The sequence below is a fragment of the Indicator indicator genome, chromosome 8 (assembly GCF_027791375.1).
Source record: "Indicator indicator isolate 239-I01 chromosome 8, UM_Iind_1.1, whole genome shotgun sequence".
Lineage (NCBI taxonomy): Eukaryota > Metazoa > Chordata > Aves > Piciformes > Indicatoridae > Indicator > Indicator indicator.
The window spans coordinates 28,472,982-28,499,131 of NC_072017.1; the positions used below are offsets into that span (position 1 = coordinate 28,472,982).

General features: G+C 44.4%; 1 protein-coding gene across 1 annotated transcript in view; it reads right to left on the reverse strand.

Annotated features, from left to right (window-relative positions):
* Nucleotides 1–938: 938 nt before the first annotated feature.
* TECRL (trans-2,3-enoyl-CoA reductase like) overlaps nt 939–26,150 on the reverse strand; it is a 79,453-nt gene continuing 54,241 nt past the window's right edge. Inside the window, exons 5-12 of the mRNA XM_054383171.1 lie at nt 18,588–18,703; nt 15,800–15,905; nt 13,208–13,280; nt 12,155–12,198; nt 6,375–6,432; nt 4,432–4,517; nt 3,285–3,330; nt 939–1,066 (exon numbers count right to left, since the gene is read on the reverse strand). Coding sequence (XP_054239146.1) covers nt 939–1,066; nt 3,285–3,330; nt 4,432–4,517; nt 6,375–6,432; nt 12,155–12,198; nt 13,208–13,280; nt 15,800–15,905; nt 18,588–18,703 — 657 coding nt within the window. The remainder of the gene's footprint in view (nt 1,067–3,284; nt 3,331–4,431; nt 4,518–6,374; nt 6,433–12,154; nt 12,199–13,207; nt 13,281–15,799; nt 15,906–18,587; nt 18,704–26,150) is intronic.

The window sequence follows — 26,150 nt, forward strand, 5'->3', positions numbered from 1 at the left end:
TTTTCCTTGTTGATACCAAGCTGCAGTCTGGTTCACCTTGTGCCCCTTCACAAGCAAGGTGAACAGTGTCTGGATGGAGTTAGGCACTGAACAAAGGGATCTTAAGGCACTTGTTTGTCCATAAAACTTGCAGGGGACCTTATCACACTTGTTTGTCCAGAAAGTCTTCTGCTATGTCCAGAAGCGTTAAGGGGGGGTGAACTTAAATGATGTAAATGAGTAGCCATTTGGGAAGTACCCTCACAAACACTCCCCTCCTGGGGGATCATGAGGCTGATCTACCTACCTAAAAGTAAAGGAAAGGCAGGCCTCTCTGCAGGGGTCAGCTTAAGGGAATTTGTGTTGAACAATTTACTGTTAGATTTGATTAAAAAAAAAAAAAGGAAAGGAAGAAAAGCCTTGTGAAGCTCAAATGAAGGGTGCTAACAGGGTAGCAATCATTCTTTGGGGTGATGCTTTCAAGGAGTTGAGGCAGGATGTGCTCTTTCTGTGCAGTTTAATAAAAACCAAGGCTGTGAAACATCTTCTGATGCAAAGTTCCAAGGCTCTCGTGAACATCTAACGCTGAGCCTTAATATCAGCAGAGCTGAATGCATGCAGATAGCTGTGTTTGTGAATTTTAACAGCATCTGTGCCCATTTACACAGGCTAAATATCTAGTCTAACATTCAATACAAGCAATTTTCTTGTCCCTTCCCAATTAGCTCCATTGTAGAAAATCTAATTAAATCATATCTTTTAGCAGGAACTAAGAATTCAAGAGCTACATTATTTTTTCTCCACTTAATTAAAAGCTCTCCATCTTGAACTGTTAATTTTCTGAAAAAGATATCCAGCAGTTCTTCCTCTGATCCACTTCGGTTGCTGAATGAAGTGGCTCATTTACTCTTGAGTTAGCTCTTGAACTGTATGCTTAGGCTCCAGCTCTTGCAAAGACCTTAGAAGATGATGGGAATCATAGCTGCTTTTCTCCTCACTTCTGGGTAAAACCTCTTCAGGTACACTCTGTGTTTCTTTTGGGCCCAGAGAGACATCTGGATGATCATCAGGAAAGCAAAAATGCCAACTATCAAGAGAAAAAAAAAAAAAAAAAAACAAAAAAACAACCAAATAGGATCATGTGTCTTCTTTTACAGAATCACAAAGTTGTAGGGGTTTGCAAGGCACCTCTGGAAATCATCTAGTTTGACCTCCCTGTCAAAACAGGGGCACCCAGAGCAGGTTGCACAGGAATGTGTTCAGGCACTCTGAAACTTTGGAAAGTCTCTAGAGCAGTAGACTCCAGAGCCTCTCTGAGCATCCTGGTCCAGTGCTCCAGCACCCTCAAAGTAAAGAAGTTTCTCCTTAAGTTCAAAACCTCCTATGTTCTAGTTTGTGCCCACTGCCCCTTGTCCTAGCACTGGGCACCAAGGAAAAGAGCCCAGCCCCATCTGCACAATCCCCACCCCTTAGCTATTGATCAGCACTGATCAGATCCTTTCTCAGGCTGTTCTTCTCCAGGTTAAAGAGCCCCAGGTCTCTCAGCCTCTCCTTGTAAGAGAGATGCTCCAGTCTCCTCAGCATCTTTGTGTCCCTCCATTGGACTCTCTCCAGTAGTTCCTTGTCCCTCTTGAACTGGGGACCCCAGAATTGGACACAATACCCTTGGTGCCACCTCACCAGGGTAGAGTAGCAGGGGGAGGAGAACCTCCCTCCTGTCTCCCCCAGTCCCAGGGGGATTGTCTAATCCCAGTCATAACCAGGACTACCCTTGCTTAACTTCCTCAGTGGGACACCTGCTGAAGCAGTGTAGCTCCACAACAGCTCTCTGTTTCTGTGAATACAGGGGAGTTGTGGAAAAGTCTACAGCATCCTCTGTGGGCAGAGACAAGTTAACTCTGCCCTTACTCTCTGCCAGTTGCTGATACACTATAGGCTGAGGCTCATCTTCTACACGAGTATTCCTGCAGGTGATGTTCATATCTATTGGACATGCTCTGTGTCACCCATCACTTCACCACAAGTCGTAAGACCTCTTTGAACATGGGGTCATCTCAACACAGTGTTACCTGTGGCCTTTCTCAACTATTTCTCTGCTTTTCTTTTGGTCTACACCACTTCTTTCTTTTTACTTATGGCTCCCAGAAGTGCTGTAACTCTCTGTGGCATGAAGGCATCCCTCATTCCTGGAGCAAGCAGGTAGTAGTGCAGGAGTTAGATTAAGGGAGCAAGGTTTCACAAAGCCTAGCAAGGATCAATACCCAAGCCACTGCTGTGGTGGCCACTAAGTTGTCTCTTGGACACCTCTCCTCTCATGATGAGTAGTACTGAATGGGGAGTACTTTCACAGGTGCTGTTTGGATATTCATTGTCCTTTCTTCCTTAAAGTGAGCTGGTGGATGAGGAAAATTCATTTGTGTTCTGGTCAAGTTCTGCTTGGGACAAATACAGCAAGGGTGAGCATGCTACACATGTTGCTGCTTCTTGTCCTTGTAAACACAGTCCTACAACGTCCCCAACGTTTCAGGTCATTTCTGTACCAGAGCCTAAACACAAAATTGCTGTATCTCTTCAAACAAAAAGAAGTTTAACTTTTGCATGATGCAGCTGAGCCGACTTCTGAAATTCCTTTCTTTTCATCTGCAAGCCACGTGGGTCTCCTTTTTTTTTTTTTTTGCAAGTAGCTTTCTCTAGGTTTCTCTTTTGAAACAGAGAAGTAATTAAAAAGTGACTGTTTTGGAACACTGAGTCCCAGGGTTCGTATTTGTGTGGGTATTTAGGTCTCTGAGGATGCAGAGAAGCACTGAGCGAGAGTTGCAAATGATACTGAGCAGGCTGCTGTTAGAAGCTGGCTGCCTGACACAAGCAAACAGGGAAATGCCACCAGGAACGTGAGCCTCTTTCCTCTTTTGAAATACTAAGCACATCTGTTTTCTCTCCCTGCTAGGGTTTACAGTGCAAAGTTTTCCTACATCAAAATGATTGACTGTAGATGAAGAATACTGCCTCTTTTCTTCCCCCCCCCCCCCCTAAATTTCAAAGCCTGTTTTCCTGTGGAAACAGAAGAGCGAGCGATGTTTCACAAGAAGCAAAGAGCCAGTTTTGATCAAAAGAAGGTGTTGCAGTAGTGTTTGCACTCTCCCCAGCTTTCTGAAGGCAGCACTTTGAAGGTTTCTAGTCATGTGGCAAGAGGGATTTGATGGCAGTATCTCACATCTAGACATTTTAGGGCAAATTTAAGATATCTAGAATTCAATTCCTCAAATGACAATTTAGAGGCTACCTCCATTCTGCTGCAAACTTACCTGGCAGGGTTTGTGTCATCACAGTGAAACTAATCCAAGACCCAACCTGTTGCAAGGAAAAAGGCTCTGTTAATTGTAAACTCCATGCAAAGCAAAAGGGAAAGCGTTCAAAAGCTGCCCCTGAAAGAAGGGAGTGATGATTCTACTGGAAATGGAGGAGGAAAAATAGCTAGAAGGCACCCTCCACACACTGTGAGGGATGGGGTGAAGAGGTAAGTGCTAAATCTTTGGGTCACTGTACTGGAGGGGAATATGCACAGAGTCATGATAGTGATATGAGGGGAGAGAAGGTCTGGTGGAGAAACATTTGTGGGATCAAGGAGACTCTGATGTACAGAATATAATATGCAGATTAGGGGTTGACCTGCTGGAAGGCGGTTCCATGGAGAAGGACCTTGGAGTCCTGCTGGGCATTAAGTTATCCACAGAACAGCAGTGTGCCCTCGTGGCCAATAAGGCAAATGGTCTACTTGGGTTGCATTAAGAAGAATGTGGCCAGCAGGTTGAGGGAGGTTCTCCTCCCCAGCTACTCTGCCCTGGTGAGACCACATCTAGAGCCTTGGGCCCAGTTCTGGGCTCCCCAGTTCAAGAGGGACCGGGATATACTGGAGAGAGTCCAATGGAGCCTATGAGGATGATGAAGGGACAGGAACATGAGGAAAGGCTGAGAGATCTGGGGCTGTTTAGTCTGCAGAAGAGAAGACTGAGAAGGGATCTGATCAGTGTTTACAAGTATCTGAAGGGTGGGTGTCAAGAAGAAGGGGCTGGGCTTTTTTCAGTGGTGTCCTGTGGTAGGACAAGGGGGAATGGACACAAAGTGGAACACAGGAGGTTCCACCTCAACATGAGGAAAATCTTCTTTACTGTAAGGGTGACGGAGCCCTGGAGCGGGCTTCCCAGAGAGGTTGTGGAGTCTCCTTCTCTGGAGACTATCAAAACCTGCAGGGATGTGTTCCTGTGTGACCTGCCCTGGGTGATCCTGCTCTGGCAAGGGCTTTGGATTAGGTGATGTCCAGAGGTCCCTTCCAGCCTCTACCATTCTGTGTGCACAGGGAACTGTGTGGAGGTGAGGCAGAGTTTCTGCATGCAGAGGGTGAAAGACAGTAGCCACCTTCCCTATCCAAATAAGCTGAGGAAAGTCATGTACCTCGTATGTGTAGTTGGGGCAGGATACAAGCAAGAAAAGCCACGTGAAAGGGTTGTAGGTTGGACTTGGAAAACAGGCTTGGCTTCCTTTATAAAAAAAAAAAAAAAAGAAAGAAAATATTAAACCAGACAGAACCAGTTTCAACACAGGGAAGGGCACTCATCCTAATCACAACTTGCCTAGGTAACAGCCACCCCCTTGGCCAATGTTCCCAGGGTACAACATGTCAGAAGCATTTCTGTTCAGTGCTTTGGGATGGCAAAAGCTGTATTTATCCAGGTGAGACTGCTGCTTAGTGAGCTGTGGATCACTTTTTACAGCAAGGTTTGGCATGGCCAAAGGATGCAACCTTTGTTCAGAGGGAGAGAAAGACAAGCAGCTCGATACAGAGTAGCCAGCAGGTGTGGGAACATCTCTAGAATCTGAAAATCCACACTTTCACTGACTGATCTCCCCTCCCTTCTGGCTGGCAAGCAAAATTATCACTGTGGAAAATGAACAAGAAGCCCAAGACATCTCTGTTTGAAGCACTGTGGTGATGTAGAGCAGGTGTCCACAGCAGGGAAGTGCCAGAGTCTATTTTGTGCTCTGGGTGTGAGCGGGTGGTGAACAAGGGAAGAGCAGTCTGCTCTGACTGCAGCTGGCAGAGGTCACTCAGTTGGTCTTGTAAACAGGGAACAGTCCCATGAAGTCTGTGGGATGAGCGTGACAGGAAGCAGTTTTGGAGTATTGATGGGTTTGAAAAAGAGGCAAATTGCTGCACTGCTCACTGAACTGAGCTTGGGGAGCCATGAGGATAGGGGAACATTGGAACAGGTTGCCCAGAGAGGTGGTTGAGGCCTCATCCCTAGAGATATTCAAGGTGAGGCTTGACAGGGATCTGGGCAACATGATCTAGTTGAGGGCACCCCTGCTTGCTGCAGTCAGAGGGGTGGACTAGATGACCTTTGGAGGTCCCTTCCAACCCACACCACTCTATGATAAAGGATCTCTGGGGATATAAAAGATGTAGCTGCATCTTATTCAGCCTGACTCAGAGATGTGAACCTGTCCCCTCTTGCATCCTCATTCTTCATCCCAGAGTAGAACAGGAAAAAAACTCCAAAGCTAAGAGGATGGCTCACTACAGCCACTGGTAATGCTCACACAAAACGCCTTGTGTGCAACAACTCATTTTGAAGCTGTGGCAGCAGTGTTGTCTTTAATGCTTGTAGGCCCTGAGAACGTAGATGAATTATTTGGGTCTCGCAGCTTTTCAAGTGAATTAAGCCCCTTGCAGAAAAAAACCACACACACACAAAAAAAAAAAAAACCAACCACAAAATAAGTATCTGTCTAACCACAGCACATCAAAAGCTTTCTGGAATAGAAACTGCTTTCAGTGTGTGAAGTTGTGGTGAAGTGTTTTCTTGAACAGAGCATTATTGCAGGAGATTAAGCTTTCTAATGTATATATAGCATAACTTTTCTTCTCAAGGCACAAAAGACTGCTTGGAGCAGCCTTTCAGGAGCCTGCATGTACACTGATGCCTCTGTAGGCATTCAGGAGGCTGCCTCTGTGTGCTCACGTCTGTGTGTGTATTGCTGTGTGAAGTATACACATCTAAGAACTCTGTGGCCCAGCTGAAAAGTTTTGCAGACTTACTGAAAACAGAATCCTCTGTTGTCAGTCTGGATCAGAACTTCCATGTTTAAATCCATATTTAAATTGCAGTTGTGCCTAATGAAGATAAATTTGCTCTAAGCTTTGGAACAGCAACAGTGTTGATAATGTTTACTTGTCAACACATTTAATTTTAAGATGTTATACCAGTGGCATGGTACTTGCTTCATCTTCCTTTATTCTGTGGATGTAGATAACACAAATTCCTGTACACCAGCAGAAGATGGATAGGTGAAGCACACTTCAGTCTTAAACAGATAAACAGGAAACAAAGACAGACCTGAGTGATTTTGGTGAGCTAAAGCTACATTGATAAAGTGATTTCCGGCTTCACACATCTGCAAGACATTAAAAACATATTTTCAGTTGCATGTTTAAAATGCTGCAGTAAGTCTGTTGCAGTGCATAACCAGAATCCCCCCCATTAAAACTTAGTCTTTGTATCAAGAACATATGTATCCTGAAATAACTCTCCCATGGGAAATGCACTCTGTGACCCTTGTCAAACACAAGTGTCTGCTGTGCCCCACAAGCACAGCTTGGGGTGAAAGCCTGTCTTTCAGATCCATAGAGCCCCATGCAGACATGCTTTCAGTGTGGTTCCCATGCCCATTCCCATGCCCATGTTTTGGTCTGGGGGGATAGGAAAGGCTCCCTGGGATCTAAAGAATTTAGAACCATACAATTATAGAGTCCTTTCAGTTGGAAAAGACCTTTAAGATCACTAAGTCCAACCGTTACCTAGCTCTACCAAGTCTGGTGCCCAACAATGGCCCTTAGCAAGATACTTCTCTGAACTGAAAATCATTGTCAGGTTTGGGATGCAGTCTAGGCTGCAAAAGAGCAGGTGAAAAGCTAACCACTGGGTTTGTAAAAATGTCGTAAGTTAGCAGTGTCTACCCTCTCCCTACACACATTTTCAAAGATGTGACACCTTTGGTGCACCAGTTCTCCAGGTCTTGTAAGGAGTGGCTGAGGGAACTGGGGTTCTTCAGTCTGAAGGAAAGGAGGCTGAGGGGAGACCTTCTGGCTCCTTACAACTCCCTGAAAGGAGGTTGTAACCAGGTGAGGGTTGGTATCTTCTTCCTAGAAACAAGGGATGGGACAAGAGGAAATGTCCTCAAGTTGTACCAGGGGAAGTTTAGGTTGACTGTGAGAACTTTCTTGACTGAAAAGGTTCTCAGTCATTGGAACAGGCTTCCAAGGGACGTGGGGTTTAGGCTGGATGTTAGGAAATATTTCTTCACTGAAAGGGTTCTCAAGTATTGGAATGGTCTGCCCAGGGCAGTGGGGAAGTCACACCACCCCTGGAGGTGTTTAAGCAGTGAGTGGACCCAGCCCTTAGGGACATGGTTTAGTGTTGACCCTTCAGTGCTGGGCTGAGTATTGGACTGGTTGACCTTTGAGGTCTCTTCCAAAGGAATATTTTCTGTGATTCTGTGTTTGAATCTACATCCCTGGAGATGTTCCAAAAGAGGCAGAGATGTGGTGCGGATGGCCATGTTTTAGCACCAGATGTAGTACAGTTAGAGAATGGTTGAGATAGATGATCTTAAAGGTCTTTTTCAACCAAAGATTCTAAACAGGAAAAGTGGAGTAAATGAAAACACAGTGGTTCTCTGAAGGGCAGACTGGTTTGATGGACAGAAGTTAGGATAAACAAAAGGGAGCCAGTATTGTTCCTTGTGCTACTATCTGGTTATGCCATTTCCAGCCCCAACCAACCTCTCAAACTTGGTCTGTGGAAGGAGCACCATGGGAGAGGGGAGATTTAGACTGGAGATTAGGAAGAAATTCTTTAGAGTGGGGGTGATGAGCCACTGGAACAGGTTGCCCAGGGAGGCTGCAGATACCCCCTCCCTGGAGGTGTTCAAGGCCAGGTTAGATGGGGCCTTAAGCAACCTGGTGTAGTGAAAGGTGTCTTTGCCCATGGCAGGGGAGTTGGAACTAGATGATCTTTAAGGTCCTTTACAACCAAAACCATGCTTTGAATGGATGAATGAATGAATGAATGAATGTATGTCTCCCCACTTCATTATACAGTATGTAGGATAAGTTAATTTCAGATTTGCTTGTGACTTTCCGTACTTCATCCATTGCAAGTGTAGAATCAAACCTAATTATTACTTATGTTTAAAGTAGGAACTGGTAGGGAAAAAAAAAGTTTAAATTCCTAAAGAATAAAGCCTGTCAGTACAAAAATCTAACTTTATGGCTTTCATTTTTCCCCTGCTTCATGAAGAAAACCAAATTGCTGTATAGGTTTCAATCTCAGGCTGAACTGAACTTCTTTATCCATTTCCAGGTTTGAAGACTGATTTCTCCTCTGAAATTCCAAAAATGCAGTGTTAAATCTGTGTTTTCTTATATCAGCCATCAGTCTACATTTTGCAAAGCTGGACAAAACTAAGACATTAAAATCAAAAGTGAGAGAGCTAAAATCTGGAGACAAAACCTATGTAAAGTCACAAAATTAATACAGAAATAAAGAAAGAGGATGGTAATTTTGAAAAGCCAGTTCTGAAAGCCATCCATAACTAACTTCAATTAAAGATAATTGAAAGGAATATGCAGCTTCATTTTCTATTGCCATGTGCTGTTATCTGAAAGAACATCATGGAGAGCATTGCTCAAGAATTCACCCTTTTTTTTTTTTGGCAGAGAGATGTCTGTGGGGTTTGTTAGGAAATATTAAATTGCTTCTATTAGCAAAGCTGTTATTCTGCATGGATTATGTAGTCATGGGTCAGACCCTGCAGTCCTTTTATGGTTTTTAATTACAGCTAACTGGCTGTTTTCGATCATAAACACCAGATGTAAAACACTAAATAGCCAGGAAAGGAAATTTTATTATAAAATACTATATCAGAAGCTATAATTCTATCCATAGCCATAGAAGTAATTTCAATTTATGTACTTCCAATTATGAACTAGGAACACAGAATCACTGAATGGTTTAGGTTGGAAGGGACCTTAAAGATCAGCTAGTTCCCATCCCCCTCTCATGGGCAGTGACACCTCCCACTAAATCAGGTTGCTTAAGGCCTCATCCAACCTGCCTTTGAACATTTTCAAGGTTGGAGCATCCACTGGGCAACCTGTTCCAGTGCCCCACCACCCTCGTGGAGAAGCTTCTTCCAGTTTGAAGCCATCACCCCGTCATGCTGGCCTCGTGAAAAGCCCCTCTCCAGCCCCTACAAATACTAGAAGGCTGTTCTAAGGTGACCCTGGAGCATTCTGTTCTCCAGGCTGAACAATCCCAACTCTCTCAGCCTGAGAGATTTTTTCTGGTTATTACATGTTGGGTGTTTTCCTGATCACAATTACTTTAGAGAAAAAAAGTTTCAAAGTGGAAAGTGTTGTTATGAAACACTCCACACTGAAATGTGCAGTGCCCAGGCTGTTGCAGAGCCAGACAGATTCACACACTTCATTCAATTCCTACCGAGTCTGTACTCAGTTCCAAGTAAAACAAGCACAGGGAATTTCTGTAGGGATTTTTCTTGGCTTACCTTTGACCCTGCAGCTGCATTCTGCTGTCATTATCTCTTCTGTCCCCCTTTAGAAATGTGACTGCTAATGTTCTATATCACAAAGTGCTGCTAAATGTGAGCTAGTCCTGAGTCAGTCTCTCAGACAGAAAATATTGGGCAGTGGGGAGCAGCAGAAAAATGGCCTACTGTATTTATGATGATAAAATATTGAAGCCTACATACTCTTTCCTCCTCTTTATATTCCACGTGTGGTCTGTGAGAAAAACATCCCTGCAGAGCTTCAAGTAATTCCTCTAAATGCAGGAATCTTTCTGAAGGACCTGCTGACACTCTTCAAATTGCTCACTACTGTTGTTTACAACATCTGAATACACTTAAATCAAGATATTTAATGAAGGCAAGCCTTAAAAGGGGGGTGGGGGGGTGGTGGGAGGAGAGAGAAATCTTCCAAATATTTTATTCTCATTTTAGCAACTTGTAAAAACAGCTTAAAATTATCTTATTCTGTGTGTCACTGGTTTATGTTCATTGTTTGGGAACCTGCCAGAGCAAGGTCTGAAAGGGAAGGGCTTTGACTTGCCATGGGTAGGAATTTCTAAGAATTCAGACCACAGAGCAGGTGCTGATGCAGATCTAAAGGGGATGGACCATATTTTATTGCAGATACCCCCCAACAGGGCTCATCTCTTTGCCTGATGGCAGCATTTTCCATAAAAGCTATAGCAGGGTGTGTTACATTGGAGCAGGGAAGGATGTTCCATTAGAGAAGGCTTTTTCTCTTTCAGAGATTTTGATGAGGAGGACTTTTACTGGTAGCACTAAGTATTCAAGCAAGCAGTTTCCTTGGTTTCAAGTAACCTTGTTAGGAAAGGAGCAGACAGGGAGGCTCAGGGTGCATCACTGCCTGCTGTTCCCACAAACTCCTGTCTCCACAGTACATGAACACTGCTTTCAGCTGTAGAGTCTCATTGATGTCATGAACTTCTTCATAGGAGTATTTTGCTTATCTTTGCTATACCTTATTTGAGCAGGAAAAGCTGAGAACTGCATGACCAACCTCAGAGACAAATGCTGCCCAAACTGTGATCTTTAAGTGTCACAATTTATGGAAGCATTTAAATATTGCTAAGGAGCTGTTTGAATGCTTTTCTGAATAATATCTGCCTGGAGGTGCCTGGACATGTTACTATCCCATCCTCCTGCTATATTTCTGGAAACTGATCTGTGTCTGATTCTTAAAGAGGCTTGGCTACTGATGTCAATACTCAACATTTCCAAGTGCAATCACCCAGAGGACAGAAGAGAATATACTTCTCCATAAGAGAATTCTTGCTGAGCTTCTGTCTCATTGTATAGTTATGTTCAGTCAAACAACAGGTTCAGTGGTCTCAGCCATCCTTTGCCACCTGAACTTCCCCTTGGCTCTGACCCACTTTGGCAGAGACTGGTTTTGCTGTTTTTAATAGCTGTTGAGATGAAGTTACTCAGGGTACACAGCACTAATGCAAAGTCTATTTCGAAAGCAATTCTTCAGTGTTTTAAAAATGACAACTTCCCATCTGTCTGAATTTCAGTGTTTTACCCAATTATGAGTAGTAATCATAGAACTGCTTTGGATGAAAAAGCCCTTTAAGATCATCCAGTCCAACCATTCTCTAACTCTACCAAGTCTGGTGCTAAACCATGGCCCTCAGCACCACATCTTTGCCTCTTTTCAACACCTCCAGGGATGGGGATTCCTTCTTGGGGAGCCTGTGCCAGTCTCTGAAAACCCTTGAAGTCAACAAGTTTCTTCTTGTATCCAATCTAAACATCCCCTGGTACAACCTGAGGCCATTTCCCTTTGTCCTATCAATCACTTGTTACTAAGAGACCAGCCCCCACCTCACTCCAACCTCCCTTCAGGTAGCTGTAGAGAGCAATGAGGTCTCCTCTCAGCCTCCTCTGATCCAGACTGAACAACCCCAGACTGTGAGAACCCATTCAGTCTACAAGCTTCTTCTGATACCCAATTTAAACGTCTGCTGGTGCAATACTGATGACATTATCGTGAGGCTCAAAGTACTTCTCATTAAGCTATGTATAGGTTGATAGTACTAGGAAACTTTCTGGCCTAGAAACTTTAATAGAAACCTTAATGGAGGGATGGATAGATAGATAGATAGATAGATAGATAGATAGATAGATAGATAGATAGATAGATAGATAGATAGATAGATAGACAGACAGATAAATAGAGACAGAGAGATGAGAGATAGATAGATAGATAGATAGATAGATAGATAGATAGATAGACAGACAGATAAATAGAGACAGAGAGATGAGAGATAGATAGATAGATAGATAGATAGATAGATAGATAGATAGATAGATAGATAGATAGACAGACAGATAAATAGAGACAGAGAGATGAGAGATAGATGATGAATAGATAGATAGATAGATAGATAGATAGATAGATAGATAGATAGATAGATAGATAGATAGATAGACACAAATGCATTTTGCTAAATCACAAGTTACTCCTGCCCCACAATCATTAATAACACTTTATTTTCATACATACCATAAAAGTAAGGGCAGCAAAAGAAACTTGTCTGTGGCCGAATGCTAGAAAACAGAGTGAAATTAGAGGTTGCATTTTAGGGTAAGCACATAATTTACTATGGATGAAATGAAAGTGATGCTGAGGAGCAGAGCTGCCTCTTTACTGGCAGGCTCTGCAGAAAGAATGGACATTGTCACACACAATCCGAAGGCAATGCAAATTGTGGCAGCACTCTAGAAATGCTGGACTCTTCACCACTGATCTCAAGGCAGTTTTCATCTGATCCCTATTATCTGTGAACTTCATATACCCAAGTGGTTTGTCAGAGCAGCTGGTGGTGTGTTCTATTCCTTGGAAAGGCAAGGAGAGGGGTGCAGTAAAGGGCAGTGGCAGAACCAGGCTGGGAATCACAGCCTTATCCATCAAGCCTCCTTATCTCCATGAGTAGAAAACTCAAGGCAAAACCTATCCACTACTTTTAACAGTAATGTCCATCTATAGGAAGAGCCATAAGGAGGACCCAGGGAACTACAGACCTGTCAGTCTGAACTCTGTGCCAGGGAAGACCATGGGACAACCATTGTGATTCTGTCACCAGCTTCCTTGAGGCACCATCCAACCTGCCTTTGAACAGTTCCAGGGTGACAGCCTCTACAACTTCTCTGGGCAAACTTTCCCAGTGCCTCACCACCCTTGTGGGAAGAATTTCCTTCTAACGTCAAATCTAAATCTAACTTCTTTCAGTGTGAAGACATTACCCCTCCTCCTGTCACTCCATGCTTTTGTCCAAAGGCCCTCTCCAGCTTTCCTGGAGCCTGCTTCAAATACTGGAAGGCTGCTCTAAGATGTCCATAGAGCCTTTTGCTCTCCAGGCTGACCAACCCCAGCTCTCTCAGCCTGTCTTCACAGAAGTGGTTCTCCAGTCCTTCCTTGGACAGGGAGTTAGCTGATCTCTGGCCAGAGTAGTCACATGCTCTTACCTAGGGGCCGTCTACTGATGTTGGAGGCTTTAAGGCTGCATACCAAAAAGGTTTTACGTGGAGGGGAGTTTTGTGTCCTGCTTATACGTACATGGTGGTGTGTAGCGGGGGTGGTTGATGTAGTATGCGATCCAGGAAGTGAAGCCCCAGTAAAAGGCACAGCCCTGGCACAGAGAAAAGATACTTCTTGTTAGAAAGAGAGATGAGCAAGTCCACACTGCAACGTAATAGAAATTCTGGTAGGTGCCTGTGCTGTTCTGCGCTAGAGCAGAACTGATTCTGGTCAGTGCTGTGAATTCCCAGCTCAGTCTCTGCTCAGTCTCTTCCTGCAGCTCAGGGAATGTTCTCACAGACAGTGACTGATGGGCAGTTAGTACCAAGGGTTGGGGTGCAGACCAAGGGCACTGCTACACTTTGTGTGGTATGTGGGGGTGCAGAGCAGAAGGCTAGACGTGGAGAGAGGAGTGGACAGTTCAGGTGACCCTAACCTGACCCAGGAACATCCATTCTGTGGATGTCATATTCAGCATAAAGCTGACAGATCATGAGGGTTAACTTCTTCCTCTTCTTCTTCAGTGGCCAGCATCCAAAGGGGAATTTGTTTATTCTGACTTTAATCTTGATCCATGAGTAGCTGAATCCCCAGTTAAAGCAACCAGTTCCTGAATCTGGTTCCCATCTGCTGCCAAGTCTAGTCTGGGACTTCTGCCACAGCATCATTGGTGACAGTGACCAGTTGCCATGAGGGGTTTGGATTCCATATTGGTTTGTATCTATTTAGTTTTATTGTCTTTATTTTATTAAAGCAGGTTTAGTTTCTTTCCTAACCCATCAGTCTCTTTCCCTTGCTCCCTTTCTCTTACCCTTGGGAAGGGAGAGGGGCTGGTAGAGAGCCTCTGGCACTTGCTTAGTGGCCAGCCCAGCCCTAACCCTTCACAGAGCAAAAGTCAGATGACCACTAAAAGAGTCTGCAGTGGCTCTTTGAGTCATGGGATACAGATTTTTTTAAGATGCTATAATTCCACAAAAAACCGCAAAAAACTAAAAGGATGCACCATGTAGGTTTGGGGTTTTTTTTTATTTTGTAGATTGTGTTTCATGGCAATTGTGAGAACTGATGCTGTTTTCTCTTTACTTGATTCTGCTGCTGAAGGACACATTTCTCTCTGCTGTCCTGCTAGAAGTCCAGGGCTGGCTAACACAGCTGAGCTGTTATTCTACTTCAAACTCAGCATTTCCAACCAAGATACAGCTATCCAAACACAACACTGCACCAGCTGAGACAATAGAGTAAAACTGAATAGATCTGGTTTAACGTGGAAAATAAACAAACAAACAAAAAAAACCCCCAAGGCACACAGTTCCTATAAAGATACTTGAGCTACACACTGCATCTACCCCCATGGATTTAGCCCCACTTCATCCTCTTGCTAAAAAGCATCACTGCAGCTGTCTTTGATTGGTTATTGAAGCTGTGGCCCAAGCAGAGATAATGTGATCATTATCCTGTGTAGTAGTCACTGCTCCCATCCTTTGTGCAAGAGAAAAATAAAACCTGCTAGCCAAAGAACTAAAACCACCTAGGGACTGGAGAAAGCCTTTCTGTGTGTCCCATACTCTGTGATAACTGCTCAGGAAGAGCAATGTGCTGGGACTGGCTGCAGCTTATGAGGCTGCCTTACCAGGAGAGGCTGAGACAGCTCAGTTTAGCCTGGAGAAAAGCAGCCTCAGGGGGATCTCATTAATGCTGATCAACAGCTAAAAGATGAGTGTCAGGAGGATAGAGCCAGACTCTTCTCAGTGCTCTGCAGTGACAGGATAAGAGTGAATGTTCACAAACTGGAACACAGGAGGTTCTATGTAAACATAAGGAAAAGCTTCTTCCCTTTGAGGTGGGCAGAACACTGGGACAGGTTGTACATAGAAGTTTTGGAAGTCTCTAACTCTGGAGGCATTCAAAACCCTCCTGGGCATGTTCCTGTGTGATCTATTCTGGGTGATCCTGCTCTAGCAGCAGGGTTGAACTAGGTGATCTTCAGAGGTCCCTTCCAATCCCCACCATTCACTGGTTCTGTGATTCACTAAGATCTTAAATGTATTGAGAAACCTTTCAAGGGAGGCACCACAGTGGATGGGATGGGAAGTGAAGTGATACAAAATGACCTATACTGAGTATGTGAAATAAAAGAAAGGAGAGCCTATGAGCAATGACACAGCTGAAATTTGGGAAGCTTTAGTGGACAGAGGGCTTTAGGCCAGTTCATTACCTTCCTTCCTGAGGATTTCACCTATGGAAGGAGAATTCCACACCCCACCCCCACCCTTAATGTCTATATTGATATTGCTCTGAGGAAGTAGAGTGTTATTTCTGTCAGCATTGCTAGATGTTGCAGCAGCATAGCTTGTAATAAAAATAGTGTTCAGTTTGAAAAATATTCTGGACATGACAATCAGCCCCTTGGGTGGATGAGTCAAAGTGGACATTGACATGCAGGAGCTAAAATGGATACTGATTTCAGTTCATGTCCTTGGGGACATGGCCCTGAAATTCTTCCTGTATTTGTATTTGGACTAATCATAATTCCTGGAGCTAGAAAATAAATTAACTTTCCTATCCTCTTCTAAGGATTGCTCTGATGTGAGGATAATTCTGTCTTACATAATATGATAAACATATTGTCACCTTTATCATGTTTTTCAGAGGAGTGTGCCCTCCCGAAAGCTTGTGAACAAATAAGGTCTCCAGAAGATGCCTGGTGTAGTGTAAACAATGGCAGAAGCAGGCCAAGCTGGAAGAAGAGAGAGAAAAGAAAAAAAAAAAGGAAATTAAGGTAAGTGAAAAATTGCTTTTTTATTACTCCACAGTTTAATGTCACAAAAGGAATAAGGACTGATATTCCAAAACTGCAGAGTCACACCAAAATCCTGGAATTTAAGATACTGTCTTAATTGAAGCATCTGGAGGATTAATGAAATCATTTTCAGTGTCATGCAAAGTTTGTAGGGAAGCAACTTCTTTTTACTAGCCTCGAATTAAGAAGAGCTCCTTGAGCTCTGAATGTGCTGCACAGCCCTGGCAAGGCATTAAAACAGGACAGCTGTGTGTACAAGCAGGCGCCTGCTCTGCTTTGCAGAAGACGTCTCCCATGTTTTAATGCCACCTTAATGCTCATGGAGGATGTGTCTGACATTTAAAAGCATTCTGAATATCTTCTGAATGGCTTCCTTGGCCTTTGGTGGCTGGAGGAGCTGCGTGGCGGCAGCCTGCCTTTCATTTCCTTGCGGGACACAAAAACGAGGCTTTGTCGCAAAGTCAATCCGTGCTGATGGCTTTTTTTGTTGCCTCTCACAAAGAAACGAGGTAATTGCAGTCAGGATGATTGTGCTGGTGCTCTGCTGAGGAAGATTATGAAACAATAACAGGCGTTGCTGGTTTGCTTCCCCGAATGGGTTGCGTCTCAGGTGCTGAGTTTCAAAAACAAACATCAAGAGTGATTCCTGGTGGCGTTTTCTCTTGCTTACATTCGCTGGGCTACCCGAGCCCATCTTACTTGCACACGCGTTACAAGACATCAATCAAAAAAGGTTTTTCAGCATGTGCAATCTCAAATACTTCTGTTATGCATCTTGTATGGTAGACAGAGCTAAAGATTGAACCGTTTTAAAGTAATTAAACCAGGGAGAGTCGAGCTAAGAAAATTTTAAACAATTAGTGACTTATCCAAAGTCTGAGGCAAACTTCCAGCTCTGGGAATTTTAAAACTACTTTGGCTTAGGATGGGGACCTCAGGTGAACCCATTAAGGAGTGGTCACTACAAGGATTCTGCACACCCCATGCCCACTTAAAGGTTAGAGATATTTCTGGCTGTTCTGTGCTACTGGAGAGTCTCTCCTTTTAAGTGTATGAGCAAAAGACGGAAGACAAAAATCTTGCAGCCCCAGATTTGAATTCAGCTATTCTGTTCTCATTCCCAGCTCCACTAGCTCCCTTAATGTCTCTCCCAGCCTCTGCTCCTTCATCTGTAAATGGGTTTAGTATCCACTGTGTTTCTCTGATGTATACCAGCCTCTTTGACTCTACAATCATAATGTGGGAAAGGAGTACAGTTTCTTAGGCTCCTAGTTTGCTTTGTGCCCTTCCACTTGCAGTGCTCCAATTCATGCAGCCAACAAGCTTTCCTTGGTCGTGTTTCACCCCTCTGCTAGGCATTAATTCCCCAGAATTGGGACAGTCACACTGAAGAGGAGTAAATTCTTTAAGTGTGATAGCTCCCAGCCTGCCTGACTCACATGCCCAGGAGATCTGGTCTGTGTTTTGCTAAGCTGGTGTCTGCTCATGTTTGGTGGTAAGGTGTTGGAAGCTACAAAAGAGGGACTTCTGCAGTGTAGTGACAGGATGAGAGGGTAATGGCTTCAAACTGGAAGAAGCTCAATTTAGAGTAGACATTAGGATAAAAATCTTCCCCATGAGGGTGGTGAGGCACTGGAACAGCTTGTCCAGAGGAGTGCTGGAGGCTCCAATCCTGGAGGTGTTCAAAGCTAGGTTGGATGGAGCCTTGAGTAACTTGTTTTTTGGTGTGCTCTTGAGTTCTAGCAGACTAAGCAGGTTGCATTTCCTTGCAGTCAGCTCCTGCTGCGTTGCATTTGAGCTGGTTAATTTTCCTTGCTACCATCACTGTTCCAATGATGGAGAGAAGCAAAGCTATCTGGTTTATGCTCTTGTATGAGCACCTCTGGTTTATTTATGTACAATCAGATGGCACCTGTGCTCTTTGCTGTTCCAGATCAGTTGCTGAGCTCTTATTTTTGTTTGTCACTAAGGGATTTGCTTCTTAGAAGTCTTTCAGAACTCACATATTGTGTATGGCACTGGCGAACAACCACAGTTTGATGAGGTTCATTTGGAAAATCTAGATTACTAGTTCTGAATTCCTGTGCTGCCTCTTTTGGGTTTCTCAGTTGTTCATGACCTTGGCTCATGATATGCAGACCTCACAAAATTCCTCCTGGTTCTGCCTAGGTGAAAGCTGGAGTAGGGGTAGTTATCTTCTGTGCTGAATGCTGATGCTAGTCATCTTCTGAGTGGGAATGTGCTCTAAAGAGATGAGGACTGGGATACCTGAAATCTTGTCCTTTCTTCTCTGCCAGCTGTGCCTTTGGGTTACTACCCACTGCGTTTATTATTTCACCTTCAGTTCAAGCTGTGTGTCTAGAATGCATACTGCATCTCCCATTGTGACCAGTTGCAGCAACCAGTGTAACTGGGATCCCATTTGTCATCAGTCTTACGAGTGCTGCTAAAATGCCAAACTCCGGTAAGGACAACCCAGAACTCCTACTGACTCTGAGATCACAGATGAGCTCAGATGCAGCCTCATACCCTCTGTGACCTCCTCAGCCCTGGAAATGAAGCCTCCATCCCTCTGGCTCCCTGCCCCTTGGGTAAAGAGTTGACACAAGTGTCACTTACTGGACCACTGGATGACGGAAGTTCTTCCTGCTTTCCCGCTGATCATAAATAGTTGAGAGACGGATGTAAAAGAGCAGGTATATTAGAAGTGGCCCAGTGTATTCTGTTAGGAAAAACTAGAGAGGAAAAACACAATGACTGTATCAGAGTAGGAAACTGGACCACTAAGAGCGTGAGAAAAATAATACCCCTTCTCTGGAGACTTTCACATAGATATTATAGAATCATATAATGGTCCAGGCTGGAAGGGACTTCAGAGGTCATTCAGTCTGACCCCCCACAGCCAGCAGGGACATCCCCAACTAGACCAGGATGCCCAGGGCCTTGTTGAGCCTTACCTTGAATATCTCCAGGGAAGGGGCCTCAACCACCTCCCTGGGCAACCTGTTCCAGTGTTGTAGTACCCTCATTGTAAAGAACTTGTTCCTAACATCCAATCTATATCTGCTCTTCTCTAGTTTGAAGCTCCAAACCTGTACACAGTACTCCAGGTGAGATCTCAGCAGAACAAGGTGGCAGAATCACCTCTCTGGCAATGCATCATTTGATGCAGCCCGGGATGTGATTTGCCTTCTTGGCTGCAAGCTCACACTCATGTCCAGCTTCTCGTCCATCAGCACCCCCAAGTCCTTTTCCTCAGGGCTGCTTTCTAACACCTCATCCCCCAGTCTGTATTGATAGTGAGGATTGTTCCAGCCCAGGTGCAGAATCCTGCACTTGCTCTTGTTGAACCTCATGTTCCTGTGCAACCTGTTGTGGGTGACCCTGCTTTAGCAAGGGGATTGGACTTGATGATCTCTACCTCTCACCATTTTGTGATTGTTTCTATTTCATCCTCAGGGCATTTGTATGAGTCTCGCCCTGAGTGGGGCCCCATTCTGTAAAGCACTCTGCAAACACTGTAGGACACATCCTCCGCCATTAAAACCTAATAGACTAAGTGTAGAGAGTGGTGGTATGGAAGGCAGAGGTGCAGATAATATGGTCCAGGGAGGTCAGTGTAAGAGCTTGGAAGGAGCTGCTTTATTCAGTGTAGCTTTTCTTCTCAGCCATGAGTTGCACCACAAAATATGCCTGTAACTGCCAGCTTTTATCATCTGTTTGGCATAAGCACATTACAGAGCTGCCAGGAAAAGGCTGGCAGGACTTGGCACCAAGTTGTGGTTACTACACCAAATGTTCCCCCGCTTCCTCTTCCAAGTGATAAAAGAGCCCACAAGAAAAGTTGCTATGCTGGACCTTGTCCTCATCAACAAAGGGGAGATGGTGAGTGGTGTGAAACTCAAGGGCAGCCTTGGCTGCAGTGACCATAGAGTTTAAGATCATCAAGCTTGCAAGATCACTGCTCTGGCTTTCAAGAGAGCAGACTTCACCCTCTTCAGGAACATGCTTGGAAGAGTGTCATGGGATAAAGCCCAGGAGGGAAGAGGGGCCACATGGGAGGACTACAAAGAAGTTGTCTGAGAAGCCAGGGATCAGGTTAGGAGAGCAAAAGTGCAGATAGAGTTAAACTTGGCCAGGGACATAAAGAGGAATGAGAAGAACGGAGATTAGAGTGAGGTGGGGGTTGTGTCTTCTCCATAGTAGCAAGTGATAGGGGGAGAGGAAATGGCCTCAAGTTGCACCAGGGGAGGGTTAAATTGGGTATCAGAAGAAGCTTCTTGACTGAACAGGTTCTCAAAGACTGGCACAGGCTGCCCAGGGAGGTGGTTGAATGCTCATGCCTGGAGGTGTTTCAAAGAGGCAGAGATGTGGTGCTGAGGGCCATGGTTTAGCACCAGACTTGTAGAGGTTACATCTTCTAACCAGAAGGACTCTGTGATTTTGTGGCAAAAGACAAACCACTTTGTAAAAACAAAAAAAGTGATTGTTTAAAAAACAGAACATTTTTCTTCTGTAAGAATATCCAATATTTAGAAAAACATTACTTTTTCTTTACCATTCTATGGGTCTGCCTAGATTATTTTTATGTAGTGGTGCAGCCAGATATGGTGGTCTGTAGTAAACACAAAGATCTTTTCTTGGAGGAGTGTTCCATCTCTATTACAACCTGCATAGCTCAACAGTTTAAACTCTTGACTTGAACTTATCATTAACTCCCTGGAGAAAGCCAGAGACTGCCCTTTTTCCCCACATCCAAGCAGTCTGCACAAAATCCTGCTCCCTTCCCTTCCATCTCTCCTCTCCAGTGTCTGTCACTACACACTTGATCTACCTCTTATTCTCAGCAGCACAGAGAAAGTGCCATCCTTGAATCAAGCCTCTCCCAGGCATGAGCTCCATGCAGGCTTCTAAACTCAAGCTTCTTTAACTGTCTCAGTTATCAGGTCCCTGGGGACCTGCTTTAATGATACCCAAACACGGAAATATCTCCTACATAAATAACAAAACAAAGATCTCCTACATAAATAACAAAACAGGTTAAAAGAAACTTGAGGTGAGAGTCTTCATCATTCAAGAGGCAGACCAGCAAGGCATCTCATCTGGTGTGAGCCAGATTGTAGCTGCTGCTTTTATCTCTGCTCAGATGATCATGTCACTAGCACCTTGCTGAACTGAGCACTAGCCAGATTAGGAATACTAATCCCAGACTTTACAAGGCAGAGGGGATATTTAGGGAGCTATGAATGCAGCAGGGGTGAAATGAGCTCTTTGAAGTCATTTGAAGGAATGTGAGGTGAACTATCTGGCTGGTAGGGGCAGCTGGGCATAGTGCCTGACACCACCCCAACAGGTCTGTTACAGGGAATGGAAATGGAAAGGTTTTTTGATACAAGTTAATATAGTACCATGTGTTTGGAAAAGGCAGGAAATAAGGACAAAAGGAAGCTACAAAGGGGTTGGAGCAGAGGGAGTCCAAGAGAATCTTTATAAATGAGCAGCCAACAGATTAGCAGTCTTCACATGAGGGCACCAGCTAATTTCTCTCTGTAATGTTTATGAGATGCCCTTTCTGTAATATCACACAACACATCCCATCTTGTATCACGTTGCCTTTTGGCATAGTCTCCCATTATCTCATTTATGACAAGCTGCAGAGCAGAACTGAGGAGAGGCCATACAGCTTTTTTCCATACTGATCCCCTTCCTGCAGTTCTTTCCATGCCATTTAGGGGCAGTTTCCCAGTTCATCAGTGCTGGTTGTGATGCTTTCTCTTCCACTGCCAATGTGACATCTGGGTTCAAGCAGGGGAAGCAGAGGGTGTGGTATGAGGATGATACCTGCAGCCAGGACAATCACTCTGGGTCATTGCCTGAAGCTCTCAGCACAGCAAGAGCTACAAAATAGCCCAAGCATGTCCTGGGTAACTTTGATGGAGAAGCAGCTGCAGTATATAAATTATCTAACAGGCAGAGCTTAGTTTCTCTGATAAATGTGAGCCAAAGGCACTAGCTGCAGCTCTGAGCCAGGGTCAGACTGACACAGTACATACTGCATAAAGAAGAGGATCAACTGATATCAGACAGGCAGACCATTACCATGTGCAAGTATGCAGAGTGCTGCTGGAATTTCTGATAAAAACAAGAGGAAAAAAAGCACTTGAGCCACCCCAGGGCCCCCCAATTACATTAAACTTATCCTCTAGACTCGTTTTACAATCCCAGCCCTAAGCACTTTTGGGCTAATGATCATTAAAAACCGTCATTAATTTCTGGACTAATTTCTACTTCATATGCTTTGCCACCTCATTAAAGACCACATAGTTACCTGGGGATGGTAATGGCATCGTTTTAGCAATATCTCTATGTTTTCACCCTTTTCTGAGAAGTTTGTGTTTTCTTGGTTGCAAAAACCCACAGCAGCAGCTTTGCATCAGGTACTGTAATTCTGAAAGGGCTGCTTAAATACTGGGGTTTGTTTCAGTTCTCATGGAAATGGTTCACTCATTTTACAAAATGTAAATAGTGCCTGCAGAGGCATTGGAAACATCCCTTGTCAGGGCTGATTTTGCAGTGACAGAGTGTCTAAGAGTATTTCAGGGTGCAGCTCAGTAATTACTGCAAATTCCAGGAATAGGGATGGACTTGCTGAAGGATTTTATAGGCAAATTGCAGCTGACTCAGGCCAGCTTCAAAAGCTGGGAACTGAACAGTGAGGGATGCTGCTTGTCCCTGAGCCATGCCTGTGCTCCCTCTCAAAAAGGGAGGTGAAATCCCAGCTTCCTTCTGCCTCTTCATCTAAAACTGAGCTGTCTGAAGCCACATCAGACCATTTCATACTCTGCACAAGACCCTTCCCTGAAAGAACAAGCCTTTGCAAGTTGCATGTTTCTTACTCAAAAGGGGAAATTGCTGCAAATTAACAAATTTTCTTTTAATGTACATAGGTATATGCATGATGTCTGTGGGTTTAGCTGTACATATTCAGCCAAGAACTTGAGTTCCTTTTGTAATCAAACACCAACACGAGTTCAGATTTGCTGCCAATTATCTTTGCAGGGTTTTGATAAGCATTTTGAAATCTGCCATTTGTGACCAGCAGGACAAGGGGAGGGAGCAGCACTGGGGAGGCCACACTGGGTTCAGTTTTGGGGCCTTCACTGCAAAACATTGAGGTTTTGAAGTGGGACCTGAGAAGAGTAACAAAGTCGGTGAATGGTCTGGAGAACAGGGCTTGAGAGGAACAGCTGAGGGAACTGGGGTTTAGTGTGGAGAAAAGGGGGCTGAAGGGAGAGCTTCTGGCTCTCTACAACTCCCTAAAAGGAGGTTGGAGCCATGTGGGTATCAGCCTCTTCTCCATAGTAACAAGTGGTAGGAGAAGAAATGGTCTCAAGTAGCACCAGGCAAGGTTTAGGTTGGATATGAGAAGAAGCTTCTTAACTGAAAGGGTTCTTAAAGACTTGAACAGGCTCCCCAGTGAGGTGGTTGAATTCCCATCTCTGAGGGAATTCAAAGAGGCAGAGATATGGTGCTGAGGGCCATAGTTTAGCACCAGACATAGTAGAGTTGATAAGGACTTGATGATCTTACAGGTCTTTTCCAACCAAAACAATTCTGTGATTCTGTATAATGTGTATCACTTTAAAATGTGCATTTGTCCTCTGCCACGTAGACCCCTAAAAGAACTAGTGCTGTTTAACATCTATTGCTAATAACCTCAACTAACTCTTCCACAGTGCTTTTCATCTAGAAACCTCTGCAAGGAGGTTATGTTCTCTTATATTCTTGCCACAGATCTGGAAACTGAGATGTGGCAGTTTAGGCTGGGTGCCCCCTGCCACTGCCGCATGAGATACACCTCTGGTGTCCTGGGTGCCCACCCACAGGGGTGGACACAGGAAACGACGTATTTCTACCCATAAGTCCTGCACCCTATAAGGCCATCTGCAAAGTCATTCTCTTCCTCTTTCTTCCCTCTCTGCTCCCACGGGAGATGTCCTCTCTTATCGGGTAATGCCGGGGGAGTATCCTCAAGGCCTCTTAGGCCTGTCTAGGCCTAATGCCAGGAGGAGAATGGAGGGGGGGGGGCAGTCTCAGACCTGGCCAGCCTGAGACGTGCCTAGCAGCGGGAGGGGGAAGAAAGAGCCCTGGGGGGTTTGGGCTTACCCTCAGGTGGGAAGAAGGGAAGGATTGGGAAGCCTTTGGGAATTCTGTGAGGGGTTCTGTACGCTTTGGGATACTCTTTGTCACTATGCTTTGTAGTTTGTAGTTTTTTTTTGTAGCTTCACCAATTGCTTTTCCATTTAAACTTTCCATCACTCTCCAATCCGTTTGTGTGAGTCTCATTCTTTTGTCCCTTTCGGGGCAAGAGAGGATCTGTCTGGCCCCAAACCAGCACAGATTTTTGGTAGCAGAGGATGGTTCCTGTGTCCACCCCTGTGGGTGGGCACCCAGGACACCAGAGGTGTATCTCATGCGGCAGTGGCAGGGGGCACCCAGCCTAAACTGCCACATGAGATCCAGAAAAATTCAGTGATTTGTCCTTAGATAAGGTGGACAAAGAATGGCAAAAGGGTATCTGGACCTCTCAAACAGAAGTTCTCCTTCTGGTTCACTCTCACAATCACTAGTTCACTTGCTGCTTTGTGCTTTCTTTATCCCCACTACAGAGTTGGTCAAAACTGCTTTTGCCAGGCTTACACATTCTAGAGGGACTAAAACTTCTCAATTTTCATAGACTGATGTATTATCAGCCTCCCTCTGAATACAGAGAAGGGTCTAGTCTACACTTAACACCACCATACAACAAGAAGTTCTTTGTTCCTTAAGTAGCAGGAAGGGTTTAAGCATAACTGGAAGAAACATCTTGCTCTCTTTATGCTTACTTAATTCCCCCTGCTTTCATTTTGCACATGACTTGGTGAAACCTCAAGGGTATTACTAGAAACACTCACACAGAGGTTTTTCAGCCTGTACTGTGCTCAACAGCAACTACAATTTTCACCCCTCAGAATGCATTTTCCCAGTAGCTCCCTAACTGCCTTTGGCACCTGAAAAATTGACACGCTGGCATGGTTCATCGTGAGCTTGTGGCATTTGTTGCTGAGACCAAGAGAAATTATTGCAACACTCTTTGCCTTATTAGAAGCAGCTTCTGAGGAATCCAAATCAGCCAGCTGGTCTCTTCTTCCTTATCAGTTGACTTCATGCTGCTACTGGGCAGTAACAAAAAGCCAGAAGTCTATGTGGCCCAAGGAAAGGCAGAAACAATATAAAACCATGGCAAGAAATCAAGCAAAAGCAAGCTGTTCTCTCCTGATAACCCTGGGTGTTGGAAATTATTAGACTTAATTAAATGAAAAATAAAACCAATTTTGTGTGTGGAGTTTGCCTTTGTGAAAGGTTACAGTGTTTTGAAAGTTCATAGCATTTGATTGGGACCAGATTAAGACTTGGCCAGCTGCAGCGAGGTAGAGCAACACTTAACTCTGTGTTCAAGCAGAAACCTCTGCCAAGTACAAACTGTTGGTGCCTTGCATTGCAAATAATTGCAGCTGGGAGAAGTGCTTTAGTGGAAATAGTGACTTCTTTTTTTTTTTTTTTCCCCTAGACATCATCTTCTATCATCAAACTAGCTATTGATCCAAGAAGTTTAGCAATGAAAACCTGATTGGGCATTTCTCTCTGTGGCACTTTGTTGTAGTTGCTCTTTAGCCACTCACAGCTTTATACAGAATCACATATTCTGTTCGTTTGGCACTGCTGCCAAGCTCCAGGCACCCACAAATCCCTAGCACTGATACTTGATTTGTAGAGTCCTAGTCCACAACTAACTGTGTGTGAACTGGCCACAAAATAGGCAGGCTCTGATATGTATCTGCTGAGAGCCATATCTACGAATGTTCTCCAGTAACTAACACATCCTATCTGCTCTCTCCTCAGCTCTCTCTTACCTTGATCTCAAACTGTTTCCCAAGCAATGCTCATATGAATTTTCTTACATTTGTCTTCTTCACAGTCACTCACTAATTTGCTGGGACTGCCAGCCCCTCCCACTCCTTCAGATTCCTCAGATCCTGTCTTTTTTCCTCAGTTCTAATTGTCTGTATTTCCACATCCCATCAAAAGGTTATAAACTTTTATTGCAGTCTCCTCTTCCATTCCCAAATTAGGGAAAACAGA